Source organism: Anas platyrhynchos, chromosome 1, assembly GCF_047663525.1.
Source record: "Anas platyrhynchos isolate ZD024472 breed Pekin duck chromosome 1, IASCAAS_PekinDuck_T2T, whole genome shotgun sequence".
In the NCBI taxonomy this organism is placed as follows: Eukaryota; Metazoa; Chordata; class Aves; order Anseriformes; family Anatidae; genus Anas; species Anas platyrhynchos.
Window position 1 is genome coordinate 80,821,435 of NC_092587.1, and position 19,535 is coordinate 80,840,969.

The 19,535-nt window shown below is 42.0% G+C and overlaps 1 protein-coding gene across 2 annotated transcripts; it reads right to left on the bottom strand.

Annotated features, from left to right (window-relative positions):
* Nucleotides 1–10,095: 10,095 nt before the first annotated feature.
* On the bottom strand, nucleotides 10,096–19,517 carry FOXM1 (forkhead box M1). Of its 2 annotated transcripts, XM_027449842.3 has the most exons (9): nucleotides 19,364–19,517; nucleotides 17,770–18,363; nucleotides 16,544–16,692; nucleotides 16,114–16,338; nucleotides 15,561–15,689; nucleotides 14,935–14,979; nucleotides 13,927–13,999; nucleotides 13,293–13,474; nucleotides 10,096–12,198 (listed from the first exon to the last, which is right to left on the bottom strand). In XM_027449842.3, exons 2-9 carry the CDS (start codon nucleotides 18,314–18,316, stop codon nucleotides 11,146–11,148), a joined length of 2,403 nt encoding a protein of 800 aa, XP_027305643.3. In that variant the 5' UTR covers nucleotides 18,317–18,363; nucleotides 19,364–19,517; the 3' UTR covers nucleotides 10,096–11,145. The 2 variants fall into 2 exon arrangements, with proteins under 2 accessions (XP_027305643.3, XP_071899136.1); XM_072043035.1 differs by lacking the exon at nucleotides 14,935–14,979.
* Nucleotides 19,518–19,535: the final 18 nt, after the last annotated feature.

Consider the following 19,535-nt stretch of genomic DNA (forward strand, 5'->3'; position numbering starts at 1 on the left):
CTTTCTGTTCAACCTCTAGTATTCTGTCTCCAACCTGTGCACAATCTGTGGATGCACAGATGGTGCAGAGGAAGAACAAGAGCACAAATTTTATTCAGGCAAATTACACGTTTCTTTCTCTCTTTCCATCTCCAGAAACAAACAAAAAAGCATGAAAAATGCTTCTTCTGATTTGAATTCTCTCCAATTTGTCAATTTGGATAACAAAATATATTCCTATTCTTCAAGTAATGAGTAACCAGTTACAGTATTTATGTCTGTGAATGTCTGGCAAATTTTCTTGAGATAATTGTGATCTCAAATGTATGTAACATTTTAGCTCAGCTGCTCAGCAGCAAAGTGTGTCCTGTCAGTAAGGTCATTCAGAAAGTACTTCAGTTTGCCTAGGTATACCTTTATGGTCAAGTCTTTATAATCATCTGACGCAGGGGCTGATTTTATGAAAACAGTGTGGCAAACTTCATACAATATTGTCCAATATAAATATCCCCTGCTGTATAAATATTGCTTGTAGTGAGTTGTGTCCTGTCTGTATTGATTTCACTGCTTGAACTAAGCTGTATGCAAAGAGACCTTCTTTGCTTGGTTAGAATAATTAGTGCTGCCACAGAGCAGATACTGATCATGCAGCAGGCAATACAAAATTCCACCTTCTGTTACATGGCTACATTAATTACAATAGATGACTTGGCTTTGTTTTCACAAGGGGAAAGAATATCTTCTTCTATTAAAGAGTTCTAATGCATATTACTGTGGCTACAGTCTTGCACAGGTTAGGGTTTCTCTGTGCTCATGAAGATGTTTAAAGTAGAAAATTTCTGGTTGTTCACCAGTAAATATGTTCACCAGTAAAAGGATGCAAAAGTCTGAGATCAAGGATAATTGCAAATTTAAGGCCAGTAGCCCAGCAGTTGAAAACGTGCAGTCTGAAAGATGTCCCCTGTGTATATCTCCGAGTACTCGCTTTCATTTCAATGTCCCTCTGCTTCCCATCTGTAGGGAGAATAACATTTCCATTATCCACTTCATCTGAGGCTAAGAATTCACTTATCTCTGACACGGATTTTTTTTTTTTTTAAGTCTCTACATCCAGCCATAATAATAAATATTTTTTTACATCATTAAGGATCCTTTCAAAGAATGTCCTAAAAGATGAACACCCACACAGAAAAAAAATAAAAATAAATCCACAGCACTGTTAAAGTTGCTTCAGCAAGCTTAATGTGTGAGTGTATTATCAAAAGCAGTAATGAAGCCTTGGAAAATAAATGAAAAATACCAGTACTTTTTTTTTTTTTTTTTTTTTTAATTTCCCTGTGTAATAGCTATCTGTAGAAAAAGAAAAAATATCTTCTTGCTCAAAATGAAGCCCAGCGTAGTCCTTATCAGTCCCAGTTCAGTCTTGGATATAGTCCTCAAGGTAAAGCATCTCTTCTTTGGCTATCTTTGCCGCCAGGCTCCTTTCCTTTGGGGACAGGTGTTACTATTAAAATTCACCAGCAGACTCTCTGTAAAACTTTGCTATCAACACTTGCTAGAACTACTGCAGTGTTTCCTGTGATGTTTCTAATAGCTTGTTTTGTATCTTAAAGCAATTGAGATCAGTCAGATTCTTGATCAGCCATCAGTATAACTTGCTAATATTAACTGTAATCACTTTAACCAGGTATATTTGTTGGTATGCACAGTTTAAGCCAAGTATATTTGCACCTGTAGCACCCTTGTGGTTCCTGCACTGTGATGCTTTGTGAACACCTCGACTGTAACAGTTCTATCGAACTGCTCAGACACTCACACTCCAGTCTGGGGAAAGTGAGCCACTCTAAAGGATGTTACAGCCTGCACAGGCTTTTTTTAAGGCAGATTTTCATCTAGAAATACAGAAATTGAAGCCTTAGTGCTCAATGGCTAAATCTACAAAGACATGACTGCATTATCCCATTTGGATGGTTTGAGAACAGCACCTCAGCCCTGCGCAGTGAATCATCATCTTTTCTCCATTGTGTATTCTATTTATGGGTATTTGGTGCTGGGCTTATCCTTCAAACATTAGTCAAACCCATCCCTGAAGACTGATTGTTTTGCCAAAGCCTTAATCTGGACCACTGTTGAATCTGTGACCAGTGTGGCCCTTAACCAACTCCTCCTGTTCCTTATTGTTTCTCAGTTCCCATCTGTACTAGGCTACTTGAATCACTTCTCAACAAGGTCTTCCTTCCTATCACCCATTCCTTAAAGACCAGCAGAAGACCCTGCAACACAAGAGAGCTCATGTTCTCATGCCTAGCTCCTGGCAGTCATGAAGAGTCAGTTCAGAAAAAATCTCCATACACCTCAGCATGTCTGTGCTGAAGCACAATCCATACTGAAAAAATCTCAGATTTTAGTTGCCACTTATGTCTCTTCTAAAGATGTGAAATAGATTTTTTAGAGTACTTATAACTCAGACAAAAGTTGGGAATTTTTCATTAAATTCAGAAAAAAAAAAAGAATACATCCAACCCAAGAATGATACCTTGATAAACTTCAAGCATTTACTGCACAGCAGGGAGTAGATCTTTTCAACAAAAAGTTTGGCATTAAATGCTTTTATAACCTAAGCAAAACATTATTTTGCTTTTATTTATAGAAGCAATTGGGTTGTTTGAACTGAATTCCCTGTGTTCCCTTCTCATTCTTTCCCCAGTAGAACAAGAATAAATCTGCCTGAGACTGTATGGATATTTTCTTCTCAAACAATTCAGTATTTTGTGATGGAATCACCCACCATGGTAGTTGCTAGTTCAGAGCCAGCTTTGTGTAGATAATGCGCATACAGTGGCTGGAAGGCAGAGGTATGTGTCATCACCCCAAGGACTTGATGGATAACAGTGTTAGTTTAAGAGTGAAATTTTATTTTAAATACCATATTCCTTTCATTTCTTAGCCTTTAAGCTGCAATTGTACATCATGCCATGCAGCTGGTTTTTGCATTCTTGATGGCTAGGCCGTAGCATGGTTTGAATGACAGCAAAGGTTATATTATGATCTCCTAACTCCAGCAACTGGGATTTTAATAAAAACAGCAAAACAAACAAAACTGAGATTCATTTATAGGAAGTGGTAGAAACGCTTTTATCATTGCAATGTGTCAGTCCCATGGGTATGCATTGCAGAATGCTTGCTATCAAATATTAGTTACAGGGTGGACCTTGTAAGATCAGACCATTCGGTGACATTGATCTCATTATTTGTAAACACTTGGAAAAGCACAGTGATGCCAAAAGCATCTTCAATGATCTAACACCCTGAAGATGATGAGTTTATGGTGTCAATTCTGCTGCATTCCTGACATTTCTCCCCCTCCTATTATTGGATCCTAAATACATCAAACACTATCCAAAGTTTTAAGGCAATATTGCTATTTATAGACATGAAGGAATGACAAAGGTCCAAAATAGCCTTTGAAAAAGAAAAAGAGAGTGATTAATAAGCACAGAAAATGAGAACAGGGCATGAGAAGACGTGGTGTAGGTCTATAAAAAGCAAGTGTACGCACCAAAGTTATCTAGATGACAGGTTAGGGGCTGGAGGCTGGTTATCATCTTGGTGGTGGGGTTGTGGAGGGAAATGTAGAGACAGCTGCTCTCTTGTAAGACTATTCCCAACAGAAACTTTGTAAACCTGAAAGCCCTCTTCAGAGAACTGGCTGGACTATTGATGATCGTGGGACATCACAGATGTTCCCAGCATCTGCGCACTAACCTGTAGCATTCCCCACTTCAAGAGAGGGAGAAGTAAAGGAGAAGGCAAACACAGCACTCAGAGCAAAGAGGAAATAGGGTATGGTCATAGAAACACATAAAAACACATTAAACAAGAGACAGAACAGAGGGGTGTCTAAATATAGAGACAGCAGAAGTATAGAGCACATATAGTCACTTCCAGCTTCCCCAAAGTGGCCCTAAGAGGTTGGAGTTCTTGAAAATCAGTATTTTTATTAAAGTTTCAGTTACTGCTGTCTTGACAATGCCAGACACCATTCCTCCTCTTGTTATCTGTGTGTGTATGAGAAGCTAGGCAGACAAAACTTTAACTGCCCTGAAGAAAAGCTTTTCAAAACAGAAGCTTAATGTAGAAAACACATGTTGGTAATTCTGGACAGATTATACTGCAGAGGTCATATAATTACACCTAAATCAAGTGTTTCAGAGATTAACAATATACAGCCATTATCCAAAATAGAAATTGCAATTGCAATTTCATACTGTTCTATGATCCAAAATAATATTGTGCATAGACAAGCGTGTAATGTCAGAATCCTGGAATTCCAAATTTTTAAAAAAATGCAATTAATCATTGTGCTCTATTTAATGACTTCTCACAGATTTTGAGGCATGGAACTGGATCTGCTTTGCATAATCTTTTGCTTGTTATTTTGTATTGGTAAACTGTGTATCAAGCTATCTGTCATATGCATTTTTTCAAGAAAAGTTGTAACTGAAAATCAAGAACCAATGTGTCATCTGAACTGCAGCAATTATCACAGTGGCTGGTATGGTGCCATGTTTTGGATTTAGGAGAAAAATAATACTGATAACAGTATGATGTTGAGCAGTATTTACATTAAAACAAGGACTTTTCAGTTTACTACCCTGTCAGCAACGAAGGGTGGGGGTGCACAAGAAAATGTGAAGGGACACAACCTAGACAGTTGACCCAAACTGTCCAATTCCATAACATATAAGGTCATGCTGAACAAGTAAACTTGTGGTATTTGGCCAGGGGGGCTGCCATTGCTCAGGGACTGTCTGGGCATCAGTCAGAATACACTTGTTTTGTATATTCGATGATGATGATTATTATTATCCCTTCCTTTCCTGTCCTATTAAACTGTCTTTATCTCAACCAATGAGTTTTCCTTTTTTTTTTTTTTTTTTTTTTTTGGTTGTGTGGTGCTTAGCTGCCTGTCACATTAAACCACAACTTAGATAGTTCTGTGTGGAGCTAGGAGACAAACCACTGTCTATGTCATTGTCCCATTGTCTATGTCATTGATGAAGATATTGAAAAGCACCAGTCCCAAGACAGACTCCTGAGAGACACCACTCATCATTGATCTCCACCTGGACATAGAACCATTGACCACTATTCTCTCTGTGTGGCCATCAAGCTAATTCCTTATCCACCGGATGGTCCGCCCTTTAAATCCATACCTTTTCAATTTAGAGATTAGGATGTCATGTGGGACCATGTCAAAAGCCTTACAGAAGTCCACATAGATGACATCAGTTGGTCTTCCCTTGTTGACTGATGCAATCACTCCATCATAGAAGGCCACTGGATTGGTCAGGCATGATTTGCCCTTGGTGAAGCCATGCTGGCTGTCCTGGATCACCCCCTTGTCCTGCATGTGCCTTAACATTGCCTCCAGGAGGATTCGTTCCATGATCTTGCCAGGCACAGAGTTGAGGCTCACTGCTCTGTAGTTCCCCACATCCTCCTCTCTACCCTTTTTAAAAATGGGAGGAATGTTTCCCTTTTTCCAGTCACTGGGAACTTCACATGACTGCCACGATTTTTCAAATATGATGGAGAGTGACTTGGTGACTACATCAGCCAATTCCTTCAGGATCCTGAGATGCCTGTCATCAGGCCCCATAGCTTTGCAGTTATTAAATTGCATCAGGAGGTCCCAAACTTGCTCTTTACTTACAGTTGGAAGGGATTCCACTCTCCCAGACCTCACCTAAAGGTTCAGAGACTCAAGAGATGTGGGAAATTTGACCACCACCACTGAAGACTGAGGCAAAGAAGTTTTTAAGTACCTCTGCCTTCTTCACATCTATTGTTACCAGTTCACTATCTTTGTTTGTCCGATGTGGTACAGTCTCCTTAGACACATGCTTATAGATGACTTCAGGATGAGTTGTTCCATCGCCTTTCCAGGGATGGAGGTAATGTTGACTGGCCTGCAGTTTCCTGGGTCCTCCTTCTTTACGTTTTTGAAGACTGGAATGACACTGTCTTTCTTCCAGTCCTCAGGCCCCTTCCTCCTGATCTCCATGACCTTTCAAAGATAATGAAGAGTGGCTTAGCAATAACAATTTCCAGCTCTCTTAGCACTCATGGTGCATCCCATCTGGGCCCATGGATTTGTGGGTTTCAGATTTGCCTAAATGATCTCTAACCTGATCCTCCTTGACCAAGGGAAAGGCTTCCGTTCTCCAGGTTTTCTCTCTTTTCTCTAGGATCTGGGATTCCTGAGGGCTGGTCTTAGCAGCTCGTTGTCACAAGGGCACCTACCCCATTCAGCAGTGGACCCACATTTTTCCTAGTCTTCCTTTTGCTACTGATGAGTTTGAAGAAGCCCTTCATGTTGTCCTTGATATCCCTTCCTAGATTTAATTCCATTTATGCAACAGCCTTCCTTGTTGTATCCCTCCATGCTTGTGTTCCTATATTCCTCCCATGTGGCCTGTCCCTTTTTCCACCTTCTGCACTATTCCTTCTTCTGAGTTTTACCACAGTCAGCTCATTTACCCATGCAGACCTCTTCCCACTTTGCTTGACTTCTCACCCATAAGGATGTACTGATTTTGGAGTAACTTTATATTAAAAATATTAACTTTAACAGAGCTATTTTGTTGTTGTTGTTGTTTATGATCAGACATTTTCTTCCCATTTTCTCAGAGATAATTCCATTATCACAGTAGTTTGGTTTCACTTTACCTGTGAATGTAATAGGTGATTCTCCAGAGTTGACACACAACACCAGCATCTCAGCCTGCGTATTAACAGCTCAGAATCTCCTCAGGAAAGCAGTAACTCAACACAAGTAGTCAACAGTCTCCTGGGGTTGGAAACATCTCTTCTACAGGACAGTCTTCCATCTGTTTTCTAAGCGCTGAGGATACTGGAATGCATCCTTCATGGCAGGTGTACCTTAGTACTGCACTGAACTGTCACTGACTCTATCTTTATTTCTCCCTTTTTTACCTTTATCTCCATTGTCTGACTGACATGATATTTAGCAGTAGACCTGCAGTTCCCTTTGTGGAAATCTGAATGTCATAAAAGTCAGCCAATAAATATTTCACTAACTACATACATTACCCTTCTATTTGCCTTTGCAGGCAGTCACATACACAGCATGAGCACTAGATTTCGGCTAAAAACCCTGTTGCAAATCTTTCTCCCCTTTCTTTTGCCACAGAACACAAAAGGATGAATGTGGAGGCTGTACAAGCTCACAATGCTTGTACAGGGAGGCTTCCAAGTTGCATCCCAGCAACAAAGCAGTTTCCCCGTCCCATAGTCACCTGGAGAAAGGTGGCACCATTTGTCAGTGGAAAAGAGAACTGGTTGCAATGCTGACATCTCCTACCAGTTCAAAGAGTGCCAGGGCAAAAAGGTCATTTCTTCCCGTTTGCTCAGCCACATCAGCGAACCTCTGCTGACCAGGAGAGCAAAGGATCACCCACCTGAAACTGGTGCTATCTCAAGGACAAGAGCATTTAATAGTCAGCTAGGAATGTAATTTTTTGTTAGGTGGCTCTGATATTAGTTACACATGTGCATCCTCTCAGTAACAAGAAATGAGGTAAAAGTCAAACTGGATGGCTTGACAAGCTTTAAGCGTTGACAGCTGTGTAATGTGCACTGGCAGAAAGCATGCCCCAAAGTGTGCCTCTCCTGCAGTCTCATGACTATGATCTTGCCTTCTTCCATCTGCATCTCTCCTTCTCAACGGGTCTAGATATAGATTTATGGCTTCCTCCTCAGATTGGGCTCCCCTCCCTGAAGACAGATGTGTTGTGTGGCTTTGATGAGTTTTCACAGCAGTCTGTTACAATTTCCTTCTCAGAGAAGAACGATTTCAGTCAGGGCTGGAGGACACGAGCTCCTCACTAGAGGAAATTTATAGGTAAGAAGAAATTAAGACCTGCCCTCATAGGCAGTGTCAGCAAATCAATCATAAACAAAATACACGTAGGCCTCTGACAGCCAACAATCATAGCCTTCAGCTTTGTTTCTTATTTCCTACCCAGAGGCGAGCAAACGTCTGAGATTCAATCAGAAGTGATACAGCTTCAATATCTGAATCAATGACAAAATTTTTCTGGTCTGAGATCTACGTGGCAGGCTAGTAAAATATTTTTACTGTTGGCCTCAAAATGAGCAATCACTTGTGCTAAGCAGACAGAAATGTAGATCAGGAAATACAATATTTCTGTCAAGAGAAGCTGAAATAATAACCAGTAAGTACTGGAAATATCTGCTGAGAGCAAATAATCTGTAACAAATGCATGTGAGAGAACTGCAATTTTTAAAAACATGCACATCTAAGTTTCTGCTCTTATGTTTACGGATGACAGAAGAAACGGAAATGTTGAGTGGAAATTGTTCTGCATTTAGGAAATACAGAAACTAGTCTGCTGGTGCTGTTCTGATGTTTCAGATTAAGTTTCTGTATTTCTGACCCACAGCATAGGGATTTACCCATCCACACCAGTAAAAAGTATATGATATAAAAGGAGGAGTCAAGTAACCAACTGTGATTTGGTACTGTCAAGATGGCCTGAGTAATACTGGAAACGTCCTGATTACTTACCCAATGAGGACAGAAAAAACATAGTGCTGCTAGGAACAGGATAGAACAGCTGAGAATATGGGCAATAGGAATATTTGGCCCTTTTTCTAATTTCCTTCCCATGATTTACCCATTTAGAAAAAAATATATTTCAATCATTGCTGTAGGAATTAAGAGTAGTAATAGCATAGGATTATACTCAGTTCTTAAGTCCTTTGATGATATAGGCAGTGACAGCAGCAGCGGTTTACTGCTACAAGTCTGCCTATTAAACATGTAGATGATAGAATAAAGTAACTATGTTGAAGAAAATACATACAAGGAAAAGAACAGAGGTGGACTGTAAACCTATAGTTGTGTTTTTTGAAATAAGGATGTGCTAAAAGTCTTAAGAAATGTAAATTTATAAGAAGTGAAGACAAACAGAAAACAATGACAACAGAAAATTGTCCAGTAGATTCTCACTAATCTAGACAGCACTTGTGTTGCCTGTGGTTGAAAACAAAAGCTTAAAAGAATTTATACAATGATTAGCTGTATTTGTATAACATTTAGATAAAAAAAACAACTCTTTCAACAGAGGGAAAACAAAAATGAGATCCTGCACTGCAGGCATAAGCTAACTGTTGTCTAACAGAAGAAATGAAATCAAAACCAAACAAAAAACCTCAACACACTGATCCCCACAGATCTAGTTCTCTAGCCCACCAAAAACAGATTTGCTGCATGTTTTTTTTTTTTTAAAAAAAAACAAAACCAAAAACAAAACAAAAAAACATTTTGTACCACATCATTGAACAAGACAGACCAGAAATCAGACAAACATTAGGCATTCCAAAAACAGTGGATATAAACTAGTGCACTTTCCCTCAGCTTCTCTAGTGGAGCTGCTTCTTGTGATACAGCAGTGAGTAAAATGCATTTAGTACGTGCTTGGCCTCTCTCTCTTTTTCTTTTTCCATCTTTTTGTGCTCTATGACTACTCAAAATATTTCTGCCCCCACCCTCAGTGCTTCAGATAGAACAAAGATTTCAAGAAACCATGTTGCCTAGGGGTAAAAGAAAATTTCATAACTTCCTGATGTTAGGCAGTGAGATATCTTCATGGGCTATCGTTGGCACAGTACCAAGGAAGCTCACTTCATTTTGTGGAATCATTTGAGGCAATGTGCTCCTAACCTCTTGTAAACATAGACCAGTGCATAAATTGAACAGTTTGCCCAGGTGATGGCTGTGGTTGCCTAGCCTGCTACTGAAACTATTTTATAAACAACCCTTGCTATCAAAGCATCACCTGTACATGAAATGTTTCTTTTAAATACAAAGCAATACTAAACACATCCTCTTCCCATTGATCCTCTCCTCTCCCATAGCAATCTAGCCTTATTTCCAGGACTAAGATCCAGGGCATATGTCAAGCAAGCAAAATAAATAAATAAAATAAATAAATAAATAAACTGTTCATACCATCGTCCAGCCTAAACATGCTACTAAAAGTGGCAGCAGTAAAGACAACACTCAACTGTGCTCCCAGAGAAACTTTATTGCATATGTAGATGCGTGAGCCATTATTTGACTGTAAGCAGAAGGATTAGGTCTTTTCCATACCAATTTCCTCGTTTGATACGAGTTCTAGAGAACTGGGATGAGTCACCCTATTGCACTTAGAAACATACCTTGTGCTTCCAGAGATCACTTTTCAGTGAAAATGTTGGCATTCACTTGCCAATATTGGTATTTTATTATTTTTTAAAAACATTTTTCAATTGATAATATAATGAGGACTGGTTTAACCATTCAGTAAAAGCCCATCTTACTGCAACAGTGACTCTACCTAGTCCCCTAGGTTCTGTTTAACTTGAGTAGTCACTCAGTCACGTGTAGATGATTTTTCAGATCTGTGTGCCAGCAACATTCAAAACAGCCTAGGCCAATGGGTTTCTTAGGTCAAAGAAGAAAATAGTATTTTGGGCTCTCATCTAGAGTAGAAGAGTACAGGACAAGTGGGACATATGGACAAGACTAAGTCAAACCCTTTACCAGCCCAAATATTCCCATGATAATCCTACAAGAATAAAATTACTATTATAATTAAGAGCTAGTGTAAGGAATGTACAATATTTACAGCCATTAGAACTACACAAAAGATGCTAAATAAGAGGAGAACAAAGCAAAGGGAAATAAGGACAGAGCTAAGAGGAAGTTCTCAGGGCCTTTTCTATCGGACATAACTGAGGGGTATCTCTCTCTGATCCCTTGAGTAGCCAATGCCATTCAGGGTCTATCTAGATGTTTTCCCGAAAGAACCTCTCTAACCCGGTACTAAAGATGAGAGTCCTTGGAGAGAGGCTATCTTATCCCACATAAATAGTCTATTGCATCTCAAAAAGGGAGTTCATAGCAGCCAATGGGCCTGTCTCCCAGCTTAGCAGGAGTCAATAGTGCCCACTATTCCCACAAACAAGGGAATTAGTCAAAAGCAGACAGTCTTTTTAGACTATGTGAATAGATCTCAGAAGAGGAGAGTGCTTTCTATAATATCAAAATAAGCCAAATTCAGCCCTCTGGCCAGTTTACTTCAGTTCAGGTATAAGCTGAGACCAACTAATGTCCGTTCCTAGATTTTCATCCTCAAGACCAGGAAAGCTGATATCTAGAAGGATTTTGCTCAAACTGTCATTCATAGTGTCCAAGATCAGGCCCTCCATGAGTGACCGGTTTTCAGTAAAGCCAGAAGCTGGCAGTTCAACAGACAACTGCTTGGTAGATTCATTAGTAAAAGCTGGAGAGCTTGTGAGGGGGCCATGCACCATGTCACTTGAGTCTGCATTGAGCAGTTCCCGAGGAGACTCAAATAGAGGATTTTTAAGGGGTGTGCTGTTAAAACCCAGCAAGTCCTGGTTCTCCTGGAGGGGCGTAAATGGCAACTGAAGGGTTCTCACTGGACTGAAATCCAGCTCATTACTTTCCTTGGCCAACGATGCAGACTTCCAGGGATCAAGGCCTCCTAGTGGGGGAGTAGCATTTGCTGGGACTTTGCTGGGAGTGGAAGAAACCGGCAATTTGTTGAACATCTCTTTGACTGGTGTTTTGAAAGGCCCCTCTTCCCCCTGCAGGCAGCTGAGCTGCGATACATTCTCTGGAGCCTGGCTTTCCTGCAGGAAGGGTAAGTCTGCCCCTAACCGGAAAGGGTCAAAGTCATTGCTCTCTGGCAAAATGAGGACAGGCTCTTCAGAGCAAGGCAGTGCTAGCTGCTGTTTCCTTCTGGATCTGCTCATTTCCCGCCTCTCACGTCTCTTTATAACTAACGTGTCAGAAAAACTCTTAGATGGTGACTTCAGTGCGGTGAAATGTTTATTCTCAGTTGCAGTTGAGACTGGGAGGAACAAGGCTGGCTCTTCCTTTACAGTTAGGGTTGAGGCAAAGGGGGACAACCAGTCATCCAGCTGTGAGACCTCCTCTTCTTTTATACAGCGAGTCTCAGGGAAAGAAGCCAATTCCTCACCGGGTTGGGAGCTGCTCTCCTTTAGAGAATGGGTTTGAGAAAATAGGCCTTCATCACATTGACTCTCTTCCTTGACAATAGCCACAGGCAAAGAGGATGACTCATCCATAGAGAGTGACATCTACAAAGAGACAAAAAATGATATGCAGTCAGTTAGCAAGGACCTAACCCATTTAAAATACAAGTGGCAGTGGAAGAAAAAAAAAAAAAAAGACTAGTAGTAAAGGACAGCAGAACAGGTAAAAGGAGAAAGAAATAGCAATAACAATGGATAAACATTGATCTCCCTGTGATATTGATACAGAGGATCCTACAGATCCCAATGGGAAGGGTTTTAGCTAAGTGACTGGAAGTCATGCCTTTCAGAATAATTCTGAAATGAGCAATTTCTAGAAGGACTGGCAGGAGAAGAGCCACATATTTATGGTTTTGATTACTCCTTACATTATGTACATATGCAATGACAAAATGAATGGGGACAGTTTTCCCAGAAACCAAGGAAAAAGAAAGAAAAGTTGAGGTTATTAGAAGAAAAAAAACAACAAAACATGAGGAAGAGACAAATCACAGCAGGAGAGAATATAAAGCAACAGGAAAAGAAGGAAAACAAGATTAAGGTTAGAAAGGATGGAAAAGCTTGACAATGCCTAAGTATCCAAGATAGTGAGTCAGTAAGATGTGAAGAGTAAGCCCTGTTTAATAGCTGTTTTTTCTTCAGCCCAGAATAACTGAGAACTCCACAACTGGCAAATAGCAGATACTGAAAATCTCTGGGAAGAGTCTATGTGCAAGTAAATGATCTTTCAAAAGCAGTGCCCTATACTAAGGCTGACTCTTCAGAGCTATGAAATTCGGAGTGCTTTAGGGGCAGAACAAAGCTATTTTTCCCATTCCTACTTATTCACATCTGAGCAGTAGAAAAAAGACAGTCTGGACCACGCAGTCCAGAGTGCCCACTTCTCCACTGAATTAAAGTAATGTCCTTTACAGCAAGTCAACTAGCAGTTAACACTGACCCTAGAGACAGAAAAGGACAGCAAGGATTGCCACTGGTAGGTTCCTAGCCATAAACTCACAGGCTTGGAGGACCCAGTAAAGATACACAAAGGAACCATGTAAAGAACACAGTCCATGGAAAACAGCAGCTATGGAGAAAACAAAATACAACACACCCCATTCCATCCCACCCCCCCAAAAACAAGAATTAAAAACAACCTTTGGTGCAATGCGCACGCGTTTATTGCACTGGAAGGTCTCTGAGCTGTTGAGGGATGCTCCCTGTGCCATGGATAGAGGAACCTTCATAGAAGGCTGCAACACAAGAGGCTGACTCACAGGAAACTGGATTGGAACCAGGTAGGAGTTGATGCGAGGAAGCAAAGGCTTCATCTTTCGGCCTGGAAGGGAAAAGAATGGATTTGTTAGCCTCCTGCCCTTCCTCTACCACCTCTGGAAAAATCAGATACCTAACAGAAAGTGCTTCTAAATACCCCCAAATAACCATTTTATCAGAGACAGGTTCACCTGCCTTTTCTGTTAGTTTTGAGGATACAAATTCCAAGCCAGAAGGCCTGATGAAGAGGAAAATACAGCCTCGCATACAGATCCTAGTCCTCAAGTTGGAGGAAATTCTACTCTCACTCAGTTTGAACACCCAGTTCCTTCCCATCCTCTAGGAGACTGTAGCTCTACCTTCAGCTCTAAACCTGACAGATGGGAGCAGCTGTAGGAAGTGTGTAAGCAGGCAAAGCTGGATAACAGTCTCTACTTTATTCCTACGAGAACCTGGGAGAGTGCCTAAGATTTATGAGAATGGTTCTCTTTGGCCTCAGCTGATGTAGACACTTACGTGCATTCTGGGGTTCAGTTTTGCTGCTGCTTCCCACGTTCTTCTGAAGATCTGGAACATGTCGCTTTTGCTGCTGTAGACATTGTAAAATAAGGAAGATGAGAGGAAGGAGGAAATTATTTAAAAAGAATTCATATTAATTCCGTTGTCTCATTCAGAGCTGCAAATCCAGAAGCCTGTGCTGAGCTAATTACAGCAAAAGCAGCTGTTAGCACCCAGCAATCACGCTGTCTCTCTCTGCAACACTTGCTGTTTTGTGGTCATGCCAGCTCAAAGCTAGCTACCAGTCAAAAAAGAAGGAAATGGCACGAAATAGCTGATCCAGCTGTGTACTCTGCTGTAGAACTGACCTTGTTCCAGTGCCCTCAGTGCCTGAGGAAAGTTGAACAGCATACATTTATTGTGTATTTGACTTCCATACAAACCGTAGACCTGAAGTTCAAGTGGAATATCAGAGGCAACACAGGAATCAGAGGTCAAAGCAGATGGAATGAGGGCCAGGACTGCAGTGGTAACAGAAAAGTGTCTTACTGGCTCATTGTAAATCCATCATTGTTAAAATTGCTGAATGCATGAGACAGTAAATGGGTTTATCCTTCTAAGAGTCACAGTGCAGCTGGGTTCCAAACGAAACAAGGAGCACAGAGGGATCCCATTCTCTCTGGTTGTGAGACCCAGAACAGAGTGGGACTGCTGCCACAGATTAGGATTGTACCCAAATCCTGTCTTAGCTTTCTCTGAAGCCTGCTGGTGCCCACTGCATCCTATTTCAGCAGTAGATTTTTAGTTGCTCAAAGTTGTACAGCTCTAGCCAAGCTGTAGAGAGAACGTATCACCTGAATGCAATCAACCTTTGGCTCAACACCTTTCCCCAGAAAGGGTGTACACAGAGTGTTTGACCAGGTGCAGCAGTGACCCAGCCCCCCCTCCCCAGATCTTGTCTTTTCCTTCAATGATGGGCAAGAGGAGAATGGAAGCCCAAGCCCCGAGCCAGGGGGAAAGTCTTACTGATTCAGAGTGCTCAGGCGATGTTGGTGACCCCAAGTCCAGCGGCTGGTAGCAACAAGGCATTGAGAGGGAGAAAAAAAAAATAAGAAAATAAGAGGAAGTTATCAACGAGAGGGGGGGGAGGGAAAATGGGACAGTTTAATCTTCGTATAATTCAAGCAAACCAGAGTAAATCTGCCCACCCACTGCAGAAAATACAAAAGACTAAACACTCCTGTACCAGACCTGCAAGCTGTTTCTTCTATAGAAATGGTACTTCCTAGAATACCTGGCTGGGACAGTATAATTCCATCCTGTGGCTGTCTAGTCAACACAAGAACTGCTAGCCCACTTCAGTGGAAAGCTTCTCACTAGAAGTTTGTTGCAGGCCCATGGAAACAGGTTGAACTAACTCACTTTTACTTTTGGTACACCACCTGAAGAATTAAATGTATCCCAGAAAAGCTCCAGCAGCAAAAGCCACAGCACTTTTTCTTTCAAATACAGTGTTCATCTGTTTGCCAGGACTGAGTCCAGCTTTTACAGAGAAGCTGATGTCAAAGTAGCTTAAATTTCCTTTTAAATTAAGGTGCCTGTCTAGCATAGACTGGATAGGCTGTGCCATTTTCTCTGCATGAGGCACTCACCTTAAACACTTGGTCCAACGTTAGGCAACGGTTGGCATCAGGGTGAATAGTCCAAAATGAGATTTTACCATTAGCAGATGTCTCACGGACAAACATATCATGAAGGGACAGGTTGTGCCGTATGGAGTTCTGGAGAAAAAGGAACAAGGGGGGGGGAACTGAATAGCAGAAGTTGTTATCAGCACTGTAGGGCTTACTTCAGACGTGACTGCTCTGGCAGAGGAGACTCCATTCCGAAGTCCAGACAATGTGGACCTTCATATTCACTGCATACCCAGCCAACCTTACCATAAGTCTCTTACTCTCTTTACTCTTGAGAGCCCTATTCTTACTGCAATGACCAAACATCCCACCATCCTGCCTATGTAGCACGAGAAAAAGGATACAAGAAGTTGAAGGGGGAACGCCTGGAATGAGAGAGTATTTGGGGTGAGATATATAAGTTAATTTCCATCTTGCTCTGCAGGCTGGGGAACAACTTTTCATTTTCACCTAGAAAGCTTATGACTGTATCACCCTGAGGCCCACAGCAACTTGAGGGCCTACTTGTTACCTTCCAACCTGGCTTAGCCACATGTTTAAAATATGGGAAATGATCCTCAATCCAGGTATAGATGTCCTTCAGAGTCATACGCTTCCTCTCAGTGCTATTGATGGCAAACTGGATCATGGCCATGTACGAGTAAGGAGGTCGTTCTGATATCGAATCCTGCCATGAGGAGGAGGAGGAGGAAGAAGAGGAGGTAGGAATGGCAACAGCAGTGGAATCTTCTTCAGTCTGAGACAGAAAAAACAATACATGAGTGCTCAAAGAGCTGACAAAAAGAGTTGGGTAATCTATGTCCTGCTATGCAAAACCAGTAAGAGGCAATATCAGGTTACTTAGAGTTGGTCACATCTAGTTCTTGCAAGTCTTCTAATCCATATGAATTGCATCCCTATCAAGGGTTTCAGTGCACACTATGTTGCCTTTGCCTGCTTACCTTGATTTTTTCCTGCAGAGGTATCTGGTTCTCTTTCTCCATATCTTGCTTCACAGAACAGGGACTTAGTCCATCAGTTCTCATCTTCCCCAGCCACTGGATGTTAGTGAGACTATTATCCAGCACAGAGCTCATTGTCTCGCCACTGCCTGTCGGGATAACAAGCCCATAACTCTGCTTACTCACAAGTAATCCTCTTCCTTCACCTTAATGCCAAATGGAAGGCACTAATCACACTGCTCAAAAACGTATCCCTGTGTCACGATAAGGACAAGATGATACTGCAAAGCTAAAGCTTCTTGTGCATATACCTTAAATTCCTGATTGTATGAGAATCTGCCCAATTCCTGAAAAAAGCTGAAGCCTTAAAAAAAAAAAAAAAAAAAAAGACAAAACAAAACAATCAAACCAGACTATTGCTCTCAATCAAAACAGGACAGTGTTAACTCCAGTACTTCAAGAATTCAAGCATTTTCAGCTAAAAGATGAACCCAGTAAGCAAAGGCCAAGGAAAGTGGTGGCATAAACCACTTTATGCCACCATAGAAAGAAAGAAAGACTAAGCGCAAGACCCAAGTCAGAAGCTCCATGTTTTCAGGGTTTTTCAATAGCAACAATGGAAAACTACTCCAGTTTTATTGTTTCTAGTGAGGCTGTTTGTAACAATATATCTACTAACTAGAACAGTATGTGGGTTCCTGTCAGGCGGCAGGATAAAGTTTGCCACAGACAAAAGCTACGTAGTTACAAATACTATTTGAGCAGTGAGTCAAAGTAAAAACTATCCTACTTCTAACATTTGCCCATCAACTTCATGTGACAGTCAAGAAAAAATGGACTTGCCACTTAGTTATGAAAGGATGGGAAACATTTCTCTTTCAGAGCTCCAGGCTCCTATGTTTTGTCACTGACTAGGGTACTTCATGCTTGTCTTGATTCCATCCATCACTTCTTTGCTTAGTATTTTGTTCTAATAGACTAGATTCCCTTAAACCAACCCCACTTCTTTTTCCCTCAGCACTAAAATTTTGCCTTGGTACACACTTCATATGCCAGACCTGTCTCTTCCACCAAAAACATATCCACAGGGATCCTTCAGATTTCGCTACATATATACAGATATTTTGTAAATAATTCAACAATTTACTGCATACTGAGATCCATTGTCCCACTTTGCACAACTTTGCCCATCTATTATGGTGAAGGAAAGGGTAAGAGTTACATACTGGTGCTCTCCTGTTCCTGTGCAACCACAGAATCAACTCCTGAGTGCCAGGTCGTTGTCCCTCCTGCAAGCCCAGGTGTCTGCATGACATTCTTCTCTCTTACTTGACCATCAGCAGCCTTGATCGCTGCACCAGGTTTCTCTGAGGGGAGATGCTGTGACAGTCCTGAACCTGATGAACAAGAGGTGCCCCCACTGCTAATGAGAATGAACTTGTTGGGCCCATTATTTCCACATTCTTTTCCTTTTGCTGTAAGGGCTTCTATGATGCTCTGAATATCAGCATTTGTAGGGATGGCCACTACTTGTGTGTTGGGCATGGTAGGATGGTTGATTATTTTTATTCCTGCTGGGAATTTCTGCAGGCCAGAGTCCGTTTTGTCTCTGCCTTGGCTGTCATGTTGGTCCTCTTGGCTGTGCTCCTGCTTAGATGTCTTTTGTCCCTGACCATCCTGCTCATCTCTTGCTGAAGTACTGGGTGCATCCTCCTGTGGAATGGCCAGCTTCCGTCTTTTGAGAATTAAGGGCCTGCGAGGGCTGGTCCTCATTATTGATCCGTACAGTCACTCTCCATTGAAAACAGGAATAATAAGTCCTGCAAAACAAAAGATATAATGTAAGAGCGAAGATGGCAGGAACAGAAAAGAAAGATGCAGCAAATTGCCACAGGCCTTCCACAGCGCATATGTAATCACCAGTAATTACACTGCTAGGAAAAAAAAAAAAAAAGAAGAAAAATCAGAATTGAGAACTTTTAACAAGATTGACCAGACTATGGGAAAATAGTACTGTAATTCTCTTATTCACATCTTGTGTAAGCAGGACAGGAGAGATATTTGCAAAGCAGATAATTTATATCAGAAGTTCAGAGTCATAGAGTACCTAACAGGGAAGGAAAGCACGTGTATCTGATTTGCAGAAAGGGATGCTAAGACTTAGCTGTAAAGTGGTTTGATCAGCATCAGCCAGCAAGCTGGAGGGATGAGAAGCTGTAACACAGAAATAGCAGCCCTGATCCTTACATCTTATTGCTGTAAGCAGATCACGCAAGACGAGAGAAAAGGGGATTTAGCAGATGGTGTAAGATCTGGGCAGGAGAGGTTGCCCTGGACACCATAAGAGCACATAATGAAAGCAGCAGAGGCTAGGTGCTTTGAAATAAATGTGGAGTAAACGCTCCAGCTATTCCTGCTGTAGAATTCTGTAGCGTCGGACAAATCTGCCACAGGGCAGCATACAGCTCAAATCCCAAAACCCTGAGATAAGAAACGATTCAGGCAAGATTTTAGATAACAATTCTTAACGAAGAAGGCACTCAGCATCGGTGGACTTGACAGGGCCGGCCAGTAAGCAAGAAAACTATCAGTAAGCCACCTGCGTGGGTTAAAAAATAATAATAAATAAAAAAATAGAGCCCCGGGGACAAAAAGCCGAGGCGGCGCCCAGCGTGGCAGGCCGCTGGGGCTGCCCGGCGGCCGAGCTGCGGCACCCAGGGCCCCGCTCCTCACGGGGAGGCCTCACCCCCGCCCCGGCACCACAGCCCCGGCACCCCCCTGTCCTCCTCCCCCCGGCGGGGCCGGGCGGGCAGCACTCACCGGAGATCGCGGAGGGAGCCCCGGCGGCGCTGCCGGCCCCGCGTCACGGCCCCGCTGGGCTCGGCTCGCTTCAGGTCCCCCGTTTGAATTTGGCGCCCGGCGGCTCGCGGCCGTCACGTGCCCGCCCGGGCCAATGAGGGGCCGCGCCCGGGCTGGCGGCGGTAGGCGGGGC

What these genes read in the sequence shown, in the direction of transcription:
- FOXM1 (XM_027449842.3), bottom strand. Translation starts at nt 18,316, where the DNA reads ATGAGGACCAGCCCTCGCAGGCCCTTAATTCTCAAAAGACGGAAGCTG. An exon ending in CTCTGCAGGAAAAAATCAAG is followed by an intron (nt 16,339 to 16,543) that starts GTAAGCAGGCAA and finishes TTTCTGTCTCAG; the next exon opens with ACTGAAGAAGATTCCACTGC. An exon ending in CGCCTGAGCACTCTGAATCA is followed by an intron (nt 14,000 to 14,934) that starts GTAAGACTTTCC and finishes CAATGTCTACAG; the next exon opens with CAGCAAAAGCGACATGTTCC.